The sequence below is a fragment of the Morone saxatilis genome, unplaced genomic scaffold (genome assembly GCF_004916995.1).
Source record: "Morone saxatilis isolate NCDOM2014 unplaced genomic scaffold, NCSU_SB_2.0 Contig24, whole genome shotgun sequence".
Taxonomy (NCBI): domain Eukaryota; kingdom Metazoa; phylum Chordata; class Actinopteri; family Moronidae; genus Morone; species Morone saxatilis.
Window position 1 is genome coordinate 1974062 of NW_023339807.1, and position 13200 is coordinate 1987261.

The window sequence follows — 13200 nt, forward strand, 5'->3', positions numbered from 1 at the left end:
ATCTATCTAATCTAATGTAATATCAATGTCTTACCTCCATGACTAATAAGCACAAACAGGTTTTAACATGCTGAAATTGAGCTAAACCTTTATTTAGCCTGAATTTTGCTTTTTGGATGCTAATTTCTAGCACGTAACAAATAGGATGTTAGTTTGTCACATGTTATTTTATCCAGGAATGTATACTGTGATCAACTGAGGTGTTAGACAAGTGGACAGTCTTACCTGATTGGAGCAGGAGATGAAAGGACAGGTGATATTTAAGTTCAGTAGGATATCCACTGGGGACCATGAACGTCTGTAGCCTAATATTATTGCAATCTATTCAAACATTTCCAAGATATTTGCTAAAGTATTGGACCTACATAATGATATAACACTGGCATCCCTAGTAAAAATAAGTAAAAGCATATACTGTAGTCTGTGCAGGTACTGTCCCTACAGTATAACAATCAGAACAGCAAGTACTTCACTGAAAGTATCAAATTACCAACAACTTGGAGAACATGAATAAGTCATAACTTTATCCTAAAATGTGTTTTACTGTTGCTTAATGCATCTAAAGTGTTTGCCAGAGAGTTAGTCAAATTTTCATAACAAAAGACTAATACCAGAGGAAAAAAACATGACCTTCATAAATACAGTTTAATGTGCTTGGTAAACAATTTCTTGCGCAAGAGGGGACATTATTGATACTCAGTCATTTACGTATTCATTTATTCATATATTCATTGGCTTGACCCGCCTGTTCCTATCAAGATCATGGAATGGGACAATAAAATAATAAGGCAACACAAAGAAGGTAGGATAATAAAATCAATCACAGATGGTAGGGGAAAAACAGGTATTAAAATGTCATTATATTAAATCACAGCAGGTGAAGCACAAGAGGAGAACAATAAACTGAAGTCTCCTAAGCATGAGAGTGATGAAGATGATTGGCAGCTTTTTACTCAGACATACAGTTGCTTAATCATGACTTATTATGAAAAAAAAAATTTGATTCTTATAAGACATCAAAGCTTTTTAGTACTCCAGATAAATATAAGATTTATACTCTCCTAGAGTACAAAATGGCCATGTGCCAACACAAAAAGAGACCCATTCATACATTTTTGTGTTATAATGTGAGTGGTTAATGCCCTGTCTGCTCTTAGATTCTCTCAGATTATATTTTCCTATCAGATGTGTTTTTATAGTGGCCTATATTTGGTGATTTGTCTTTGAAATGTGGTGCTTATGTGTCTGCTTCTTTCTTTTGTAAACCCTGTCTGCAAGCCTGATTTCTCTCGTAGTAAAACAAAGGTTTCAGACTGAGCTCGTCCTGTCACCTGGTGCTAGGGTCTCGCTCCACACGGCGATGGGGAAGCTGAAGATGTATTCCACTGCAGTCCCAGCATGCCTTCTTCAGAGTACACTCATCAGGGATGTGGCTGGTGCATCTACGTTTCAGCAGCTTTTTCTGTCCCTGATCCACTTTACAATCTGCTAATTCTTTATAGATTGATATACTTATACATTACATCCATATCTGATTAGAACAAGACAGTCATAAACTAAAGGCATTATTCTGCTGCAAGAACAGCCAGCACTATTTTGGAAAGGCCTCCAACCAGATTTTGGAAACAAGAGAGTCGATGAGGTCAGGGCACTGATGTTGGGCGATAAGGACTGGTTGCAGACGTCATGCCAGTTAACCCCAAAGGTGCTGGATGGGGTTGAAGTCAGGGCTCTATGCAGGCCAATAAAGTTCTTCCCCTCATTTCCTGTCTAAAATATTACTGTATGCTGTATAGAGTGCTGCAGAGATATTTTTCTAGGCCAACCAAGAAAAGAAGTTAGGATCACCCTGGTTCTTATGACAAAAAGCCAATAGAGTTTTTCCATTGGATTTTACATTTTTGCAGATAATAAGCTCTGTGGAAGGTTTATGATACTTACGACACGTTTTGTTCAGCGAGATTATCTATCTATATGAACACCACTTTTAGGATTTTTGAAGTGATTTTTAAATGCAATTGCCAGAAGTAACAATCTAACGTTGTGCTATAAACAAACTAGCTACACCACAGCCACATGACTTCAACGTCACCACCACTAAACTTCCAACTTGTAAATAAATCTTAATTAAAATCAACGTCCAATGTCACGGACATCCTCTGTAGTCTCTCTTAGCCGCTTGTTAGCAATCACCTTTTTTAAGACATGTAAAAGCTTCAAAATTGACAAGTAGGGTATTTAGGGATGTATTTTATGTTGTAGAACAAAACATGAAAATCTCTCAAACCAAAAACCCATTCAAAATAACCCAAACAATTCAAGACGAGGTAACCAGAAGTGGTGAAATGCTCAGTTAACAATTTCCATAGCTTAGGATTCACTGAGTACACATGCTAACATGAGCTCAGATCAGGTGCTGTTGGTGTCAATCTGTAGCCTTTAGTGGTGGTTTACACTGTCTAACTGTGCTGCTGCTACAGGTTAAAATAGACTTCTGAAGGTAGGCGTCCTCTCAAGCAGTCTGACCTGTTTAAAGAGTCTTGTTTGCGTAGTAGGCTATTTTTTGCAGCTCTCTTGTGTATGTACCCTGATTAAATTTGACTTTGTAGTGTAATAGCAACAATATCACCTGGTAAAATTACCATTGAATGTTATTTAAATACTTTCACTTTTGTAAAACAGGGTTTCTCAAATGCTTTCCTGGCACAGACTCCCATTTACATGACTTGTATGGCCTCAGACCTATTGCAATAAGATTCTATGCTCATTATATTGCATAATATAATTACTATTAAAGAACACAAGTCTCACCGGGGGTCCGAAAATAAATAAAGACTATAACTTTTGATTTCTTTACTTTTAAAATACTGGACAGTTTTATCTCCTTCACAGAATCGAGGAAGAAAATTATTCTATAAACTGTGACAAGTAGACGTTGCTTCATTGTAAAGGTACACAAGGCTGGAAATAACTCATAAAGTGAAGCTTATGATGTTATGTTGCCTTTGAGAAACAACTTCCAGTGGATTCAATTTGAGCGAAATAGAATCATACTATTTGCCAGGGCCCGAGACCCTAGTCTGAGAACTGCAGTACTTCAATTAGTCATTTTCAAAATATAATTCTATGGGTGAATCTTGTCATGTATATGCCTTGCAAGAGAAATGCAAACACATAACACTATACAATTTCTTTCAGGTTTAAAAACGCACATAATCTCATATTGAGAAAAAGAGCGTCCCCGCACTGAACTACATCAGCAACAACATGCAGTATAGGCTTATGGCCGCGTGGGGGCGCTACTATCCAAGGCTACTAGCGGCATTAGTATCATACCCACGTAGGGGGTTATCATACAATAATTGGGCTCCGATTAGAAAATGATGAAAAGGTTTCGGGAGCAGTTTGGGTTCCTACTCTCATCTACAGCAACATAAATCTCATACGTTTATGAAGTGAGATGAAGGTAGATTGCACATCTTGTCCGAACACTCATAATTTAATGCTTTCGCTTGAACTGTAAATAGCAAAATCATTCAAGGTGGAATTGTGGGAGATCAGCACTTCACTTCCCTCACCTTGGTTACATATGGACCAACCGACGTTTAAAATTAAACTCATGACAACAAAAATCATTTAACCATCCCGTGACTTTTCCCTTAAAAATGTAATGACCAAGTTAACCCTGGAACAAATCATTAAAACTAAGACTGTACTGCTATTATCCAAAACTATTACACAATGTTCCTCAGTTTTTCTTGGATGGATTATTTATATAATAGTGGAAAATGTTCGTAAATGCTCGGCGACGGCCCACTGTTTCACACCATCATTTATCATCCATTCACATTCTGTCTAATCTCCCCCTTTGGCTCTCTCTCTCTCTCCTGTGTGTAAATGTGTGTGTGTGTGCGCGCGCGCGCGCGCTCGGGCGTGTGTGCGTGGAGGGAGAAACGCTTAAAAACACAGGCGACACCAAAATACATTTGAAATCGACAGACAACGCTTCTTTATTCTGCGCAATTACGCACGGTCCTCCATGGACACAGTTTGTCCTTGCCAAGACATTCTCGCCAGAATGAACTCCAAAAAGGCCCAGGAGATTTTGTAAGTGTTTAGATACTCTATTATTCTGCAGCCTATAGGCTATCCAACATATATTTTGACGTCACACGTCAACTTTGGGGATATGAATATGCGCGCAATGCGGACTTTAAGTTTCAGTCTCTCTGCACATCAGACTGAAAAGTGGGATTGTAGCCAGGGTGGCCACAGACAACAGGAAATAATATTGAATTTTATAGGTCAGGTATTTTGGGAATATGCCTGCGGCGCGCCACGTGCGTAATGACGAGTATGCCTCTAAACAGAGGAATTTAGGCGTCGAGGCTTTATGAATGCAAAGAGAGTATGTCAGGGTAGTCTAGCCTGAGGGGGGTGTGCAAAGGAATTACTCATTTCGCACACCAAGAACGGCACATCTGTGCGCGTCTATGTCACCACCGGACGGGTCTCCAAGTCCATGGATAAAAAGGAACAGAAGGCAGCAGAATGGTTGTTGTGGGAGCAAGTAACGGAACCTTTGGTAGTGGCAACATGAGGTCGTCGTTCATGATAGAGGATAGAGTCGGTGGTGAAGATCCCGGGGGCTCCACCAACATGATGATCTCGGAGGCTCTTGCGCCCCGGCTGCTGATGATTGCGCAGGGCGCCGCAGAAGCTGCAGCAGCGGCAGCAGCGACTTCTCCGTCCACTTCCAGTCAGCTGCAGGTCATGGAGACGAACGGGACCCGGTGCGGCGAGCAGATCCTGAGCTACGGCCGGGTGGAAAAAGTCCTGATCGGCGGGGTCCTCACCATGCTCACGCTGTCCACCATCTGCGGGAACTTACTGGTGGTCATCTCCGTGTGCTTCGTCAAGAAGCTGCGCCAGCCGTCCAACTATCTGATCGTTTCTCTGGCCATGGCGGACCTGTCAGTGGCCCTGGCTGTGATGCCGTTCGTCAGTATCACGGACCTGATTGGTGGTCAGTGGATATTCGGACAGTTCTTCTGTAACGTTTTTATCGCCATGGATGTGATGTGCTGCACCGCGTCCATCATGAGTCTGTGCGTAATCAGCATCGACAGGTGAGTTAAACTTATGTTATGCTTTCAACAAATTAAACATTTCTTGCACCCTAAATGCAGTTAAAAAATATGTCAAAAAATTATATTATATGAAGCAATTTGATCATTATTTAGACACTACGGCAGATGTAAAACGTTGAATGGGGATATTAGTACTTTTTTATTTTCATTGATTTATTACACTTTTACGCATCGCAGCTTTCTCTCTCCACATGTAGACAAAATCTGGCAAAATCGTATTCTTTAATTCCACTTCTTCCCACACACCACATTCTTACAAAAAATCCCATTACGCAATCTGATAAGGTATTTTGTCACTCAGTCCTCCGCCACACTGGATTTGTGTGAGGGAGGTCAGAGCGCGGAGGCTCACTGTGGTTCAGGGTCTCGCTCAAGGGCACTTGACAAAATTGGTGAGACAAAGTGGCTTATGTGGGGTTCACTCCTCTGACCTTTCGACTTGTAACATATTTATTTCTTATTGAAGAAAATTAATTGAATCGAATGAAAGGGTCAGAGTGGAAGTTGAAAGCATTCTGAAGGAATGTACTGTAAATCACTCAAAAATTGAATTTAAAAATTATTTTTATTGATTTCTACCTTTTTGTTCAAATCTAGTTTCATTTGTTTATTGAGATTATGAAAACATTTCTCTGCTATAGTATGTAAATGTATTTTTTAAACAGTATTTTTCCAGTGAGGTTTTTGAGTGTGACCATAAATGTGTTAATAGTGTAAGTGTGCTCTGTGGTCAAACTGCCCAGATACACTGTAATCCTGAGCTTTATTTAACACTGAAATGTTGGCTGCTCACATATGGTCTTTCTCAGCATCTTGGAGCTCCTCTTTCATAAAAATCCCCAGTTTCCCTCCTGGGGGCTGCATATGGCAGCCACAGATTGTTGTTAAGCACCTTGCTCAAGGGCACCTTGTTGAGGGTGGGAGAGCATCATTTACTCAGGGAAGGATAAGGAGGAAAAAAAAAAGATGAAAAAGAATTAGGTTAATTTTGTCTGCCTGTTGATGAGATCTTAAACTACATGTACAACAGCTATCCTGCTGAACAGCCCTTTAACTTGGTAACCACTGGTTTTGTACTACTAGAAAGATGAGAAATATTTTAGATGAATTTTGTCTGCTTGTTTCTGAGATCTTTCAACATGTTTTTCTCTGTAGGTATTTGGGTATCACAAAACCCCTGACGTATCCTGTGCGACAAAACGGCTGCTGCATGGCCAAGATGATCCTGTCAGTGTGGCTCCTATCAGCCTCCATCACCCTCCCCCCTCTGTTCGGCTGGGCGCAGAATGTCAACGACGGCAGAGTCTGCCTCATCAGTCAGGACTTCGGCTATACCGTGTACTCTACAGCTGTGGCGTTCTACATCCCCATGTCAGTGATGTTGATCATGTACTACAGGATCTACCGAGCGGCCAAACTCAGTGCTGCCAAGCACACCATCACTGGTTTTCCCAGAGAAGGGGAGCACAGTGCAGTGGTGGCTCCCCGAGGGGGAAGAGGAGGGCATGAGGCTCACCGGCCAGCAGTATTAGGAGAAACAGGAGGCGTTGAAGGGACAATGGCTGAGGAGGAGGAAGCTGAAGAAGAGGACGAGAGCTTGGACTGCGTGGCAGCTGCGTTGAAGCTCCAGCGTGAGGTGGAGGAGGAGTGCAGCACACGAGTCTCTCGTCTCCTCAAGACCGGTGAACACCACCAACGGCGGAAGAGGAAAAATCAGTCAATCTTCAAACGGGAGCAAAAGGCTGCGGCCACTCTGGGCATCGTGGTCGGCGCCTTCACCTTCTGCTGGCTGCCGTTCTTCTTGGTGTCCACTGCCAGGCCTTTTGTCTGCGGGGTAGAGTGCAGCTGTGTGCCGCTCTGGCTGGAGAGAACTCTGTTGTGGCTCGGGTACGCCAACTCCCTCATTAATCCCTTCATTTATGCATTTTTCAACCGTGATCTGAGGACCACCTACAGTAACCTCCTGCGGTGCCGCTACCGGAACATCAATCGGAAGCTGTCAGCAGCTGGCATGCACGAGGCTCTGAAACTGGTGGAGAAGCCAGATACTGATGTGTAAAGTTGTAAGTCATCAACAATGCTGCAGAGACCAACAGAGACAATCATAAGGGAAAACACCCAGAGTTGCTTAAACTGTGGCACAAGGCCACCGCGCTGCCAGACTGGTTATTTCCCCAAATTTGTGCAATGATTGCTAAGGTGAGATGAGGCAGGATGCTGTGATTAAACGGATGCACATGAAGGTGCACAGAAGAGGATTGAGGATTGAGAGAAAATTGAGGGAAAGCTGAACTCACTGGCAATGAACTCATACTGTCTGCATAGTGACTGCTCCTGCGGTGTACTCAAAACTACTAAACGATCATTGCCCCCATGATGAAATCCAACAATTGTAATGATTGTTGCTACAATGTTGTCAAAACTGGTTGCTACCATGCTGAACATCCTTTTTGCACATTGTATTGTAACACAAGTTGGTGGAGCTACACACTGGCTTTGCACTCAACTACCACCATGGATAGACATTCTCAGTAGCCACGGAAAACTTCACAAACATAAATGGGTTAGTTCTTTGGAGCTGAATTGGCCCATGAAGCTAGAACACCAAATGTCCCTGGTTACCACAGTGACACTGTTTTTCACTGCTTCTGAACATTGTGTTTGCTTCAGTGGACAAGCATGAAAACAAGAGGACAAGTTTTGATCAAAACTCAACTGACATGTAAAATTTGTACACAAGTCAATAACCACACTGTGTCTGGGCAAACCCCATTTCAGGGGTCAAAGTGGCTCCTTATGAAGATCTGTTGTACCTGATATGATTTTAAATCTTTTGAAGATGCTTTTTTTTGTCAAAATTACTATGTGTTGAATGTGCCAAACAAGTCATGACCATTATTTTGTTAAAAAAAATGTATTGATCAATCTATTTTGTAATCCAGCTGCTCACTGATGAACAAACAAGATATTTTAGGAAATGATGTGAGGAACTAGTGGGTGATAGGACAGACAACAACAGATATATAGAGAAAGAAGATCACTTTTTGAATGTGTCTGTGCCTTTTCCTGAGTTATTAGGTCTGGTTGCAGTACGCAAGGGTCTCTTTTCAAACTATGCACCTCCTGTTTTAGATTTGACCAACGCGTGGCAGTGCCTTGGGCACTCAGCATTGATCATGTCACACTATTGAAGCAAAAGCTAACGGTTAAAAGTTGGAGCTTTCAAAATGTCCCACTTTTTTCTTCTACAATTACATTCTGAGTGTCACAATCCCAATCTAGGAATGTTTCTTTTTCATTATTAATTTAACAATTGATTAATGTTGTGTTCACTCTAAAACACTATCAGAATACATTAAATAAATGCCCATCAAAAAATCTCAGACCCCAATCTCCTGTGTTGTCAGCCCAAACCCAAAAGATAATCAATGATAAAAAGCAGATAAAAGAAGATAATCCTTGCATCGAAGAGCTGGTACCTGCATAATTTACACATGTTTGCTTGATAAATGACTTTAAAGGCCCTAATACATGTTTTTAATATTAAGTATTTCTCAATGTATAACTGTCTTAGTTATTATTTATTAAACATTTAAGACTAAACATGTAAACTGATCTGCTTCATCAGGACTGTGTGGATGTGGTTTGATTGACAACACGTGTTTCCATCCAAATGCAAATTTTAATCAACTTGGCCAAAAAAATGCGAATGAATGCTTATTTCCATCAATTACCTTTTTTTTTTTAGGAGTTGGTTCATGAGATAAGCAGTAGGTGGTGCCAATTCTTCAGTCGGAAAACCAGAAGAAGAGGGCACAACAAGATGATGCAATTAAAGAAGGCTGTTAACAGTGAAAAACAATGCAGAAAACAGGGTGGAAATATGACATTTCTCTTAGTTTCAGGCATTAATGGGGGGAAGGTTACATCTGTGTGGAGCGATCATGGATGAAATATAAAACCATGGTAGTGATGAGCATACTGAAGAAGTGGAAACAGCTGATCATGTGAATTAAATGTTTGCTACGTTACAATGTATTTCAAAACAGTGTTTCCATGCCCCATTCAGTGCATTAAACAATTTTTTCCAAAAAAGGAAAAAAATAAAAATTCAAGTGAACATAAAAACGAGCATAACCTTTTTTCAGATTTTTCCGTTTCCATTAAACTTTTCAAATGCAGTACTTCAAAATGCGCATGGAAATACATTGATGGAAACATGGCCAGTGTTACATAACCCACAACTGTCCTCCAATTTTAGTTTCTGCTGAAATAAGGTGACCTCTTCTTTTGGAAACAGAGCCCCACCCACTTCAAACCAGTGAGAAAAGCAAGGACAAAACATGAATACAGAAAATGTTCCTGTGAAATAATCATGCTGTCATGTATCCCATTACATTTAACATTTAGAAGCTGACTGAGAAAATTGGCCTGAAACAATTATTTGGGTATTTAAATTATTGTCAATTCTCTTTCAAATGAATTTATCGACTGATCATTTCGGCACTATAGCTACCAACATTAATTATATATCTTCCAAGGGGTCAAATTAACCTTTAGGAACAAATATCATATATTTCACCTGTTCATCTTCTGCTATTATTGAGTTATATGTGATTACGCACACTAATTACACAGTAAATAACGTAGCCATCTCTTGGGCTATTAATGTAGGGTGAGGCTAGGAGTTGAAATCTGATCTGCATGCAAGAGGAAAGAGAGCAGATGACAGCAGGTATTTCATTGGTGTATTCCAGCACCTCCCACAGAGATTAGAAGACTCTCAGCTCAGAGTTTCATTATTTTAAAGCACAGGTTCAGCAACTGGAGCAGTGACAGAGTGCATGAACTATATATGCACATTAAAATTCCAATTAATTTAATGTTACTGCCATATCCTGTGTATAATAACAGGAATAAGCTCTTACTGTATGCTGAGTGTAAGTATCCTGAACATGACAGCTGGGACATGTTTAGTCCTATTTCTGGCAGAATTATTATTATTTTGTGTGTTTCACGTGTAGAGATTAGTAACAAAGAAGTGTTAATTCTTATTTCTTATAAGACTGCAGTCTTGTTTTCATGTTCTCAGTACTTCAAGCATATAGAATATACTTTTTACTACCAGTGTAAGTACAGTCTGTGCTGCTTGAAATTTGTCCTCATTAGCTTGCAACTAAGTGAGATGAAGAGGGCAGAGGAAGTGTGAGCACTGTAATTGCCGCCTTTATTCTCTTTCTAATCATTAATTAAAGCTTCTCTGTGCAAGATTTTTTGAAACACAGAAATAAACCTGGCTGCAACAAGCGGGACTGCAACAGAGATGTGGTAGATTCAGCCAGTTGGCTTTGATCAGAGCAAAATCAAAACTGTCAAATGGACAACTTTGTCAAAGTTAATCCAGAGAAAAATAGGACTCACAAACTTTTGTTTTTTCATCTCACTCAGATCATCATCTCAGATTGGTATACACGATCATGTAGGATATAAAAAGTTATTAAAAAAAGTTATTTGTTGAGGCCATCTGGAGTCATCATCTTCCAAATTTGCCTGAAGTAACCCAGGCCGAAATGGGTAAATAAATCTTTTGCTATCATGGATCTGCACATCCATGCCTTCAGCTTTGTAAGTAAAGGAATTAGTTCACTTTTGGTGTTGTGAGCAGGAAAGGTTGGAACCACTGAACTGTACTCATTCTGGGCTTGGTGCCGTCATGGCACGGCTCCATTTCCTGTTTCCAAAAGAGCATCCAAAACAGAGTACATCCAAAAACCTCTGAGGAGCACAGTGTTATATATACACATCTGCAATGGAAACTAATGGAGAAATCAAGTTATTGTTATCCTGACAATCTCTCAAGTTTTTTGTTATCAATGGTTCCAACTCGTGTGAATGGAACTAAAAGTTGACAAACCAGAAGGGAAATGATCACACAGTCATGATGATAACAAAAGAAAAACAGGAACAAAACCCAATTTGTCTTACTTTTAGGTGATGTTGCTGGCCAAACATGAGCTGCATCACTGAGAGGGGAAGAGCGGAGAAATGTGTTTAAAGGTAAATTAAAAGTAGAACACCTGTGACATTCAGTAGCTGTGGCCCCAGACAAGCTGACAAAGCGTGACTGAATGTGCCCTCCCGTTGAAAAGAATAAAGCCTTTCTCTCTCGCTCCTTTCCTGGGTGAGCAGCCCCTTAAACACATAAATGTATCTGATCAAACTAGTCACCTTCACCGATAAGAGTAATGAACTGGACAACATCCCCAGGGCTTAGTCTTTTTTAGCTTTCACTCTATTACCTGCTTTATGTATGTTTACAGACCTAGCTGCCAATGCTACCTTTAAGGTGGAACTGGAAAGCCTGTTTCAGATAATCTAGTAGGTCTTTCCAAATTTATAGATGAAATTGTGACTATTTTAATTTCCAGTGGGGTGGAGCATCCATTCATTATTTTATAATTTTTGATGTTTGTCCTTTAATTGACAAAACATAAAACACTTAAAATATAGATACATTTATATAGCAGTAGTTCCAAAACTGGGGGTTGAGATTTTGCAAGATGACTAACAAGGTAGGAAAGTAGAAAAAAACAACATATAAAAATTGTGTATAATTGTGAATTGTGAAAACCTCAAAAACAAAATTCTTGGTTGAACTGGTCACAGCTAATATATGTATCACAACTAGGTAGGTAGTGTACTGTACAGCTTGTACGATGTGGAGCTCCATGTAGACAACAGCTAAAATGACACCTAACAAAGATCAAATTACAGATGTCTGTCAAACAAAAGATGTAAAAGGTTCCAGAATATCCTCCATTTGAGGAACCAATCGAAAATGCTCTTAGAAAATGGCCATTAACACAAAATGTAAAGACAGATCATGGTATTTTCAAAGAGTAATGGATGATATAAGGCTAATATAAAAAAAATAACTTTATCATCCTGGATCTTCCATATTTAACATATATGTTGATGAACTAAAGGGGGCATTCTGTCTGATAATAATAGCTACTCCAGAAGTGTGCCAGAAATGTTTGAAATTTAGATTTTTGTGCCAACGGATGCTCAGCCTGTTGAGGATAATCATAAGCTGTTTTTGACCACAAGAGAAACAATAAAACGCATTGTAGTCCTGTTTTAGAGCATTTAATCACCTTTTTATAAAGCAGTTGTACCAAAAGGGATGTTCTTTTTACTGGGATTATACATACTACATTGATCCTGCAGGACTTTGTACTGCCAGCAGCATCTAAGTACACACAACAAAGAGTAGTTCCTTGGGGGCCTATGTTGCTTTTATAAGCTCTTAACCAACACGTGCATAGTGTGAAAAAATGCTGTACATACATTATGATAAAATACAAGGAGGAAAAGGGACTCCATCGCTCCCTGGTGACCACAGCAGTTGGGCTTAATGACCCATAAAGCTTGTGTTGTATGCTTGATGGGTTTTATCTGCAACAGATGCAATGTGTCTTTGACCAATAAGATTGGCAGATTCCTTGTATAGTTACCAACAAACAAGACTGTAAGATAATGTTGTTGCTGCTGTCAAGGCGAAACCTTGTTGTTCCAGGTTCACGTTTTCACTTTCACTGCAGGTTTTTAATAAGCTTTTTAAATAAAGTTTTATGACCATATGGCCTGTGAAACATATTCAAATCCTAAAACAAAACCTTGGAAAAAAGCAATAAATCAAATTAGTGTTTGTTTTTTTGTTAAACAGATTTCATGGCAACACACTGTTAAAAATGTGAACACTGCTGTGACAATAATGGACCACAGAATGATGGAAGTATTCTACCCTCCAACAAAAAGGTTTCAGACCGGTTTCAAATGTAAATATATTTTACAGTGTGTGTTATGCCCCTAGAAAATATGTTTCAGAAGTTCAGTGTGGTTTGTGTATTTTTGTAACCATAGCAACCTAGGACCAGTGGTCATGTGTGAGCTCTCTCAGTCGTCAGCTTCTGAGTTGATCGCTTTTCTTTTTCCCTCTTTGCTAAGGCAACGTCTGTAAGTATTTTCACCGTGTAACATTAAGTTA

General features: G+C 39.8%; 2 protein-coding genes across 2 annotated transcripts in view; both read left to right on the forward strand.

Annotated features, from left to right (window-relative positions):
• Positions 1-13200, forward strand: part of tsnare1 (T-SNARE Domain Containing 1) — a gene marked incomplete in the record, with an annotated part of 179588 nt that overhangs the window by 61547 nt on the left and 104841 nt on the right.
• LOC118336267 (5-hydroxytryptamine receptor 7-like) lies at positions 4552-7209 on the forward strand. The gene is made up of 2 exons (XM_035672876.1): positions 4552-5129; positions 6306-7209. Exons 1-2 carry the CDS (start codon positions 4552-4554, stop codon positions 7207-7209), a joined length of 1482 nt encoding a protein of 493 aa, XP_035528769.1.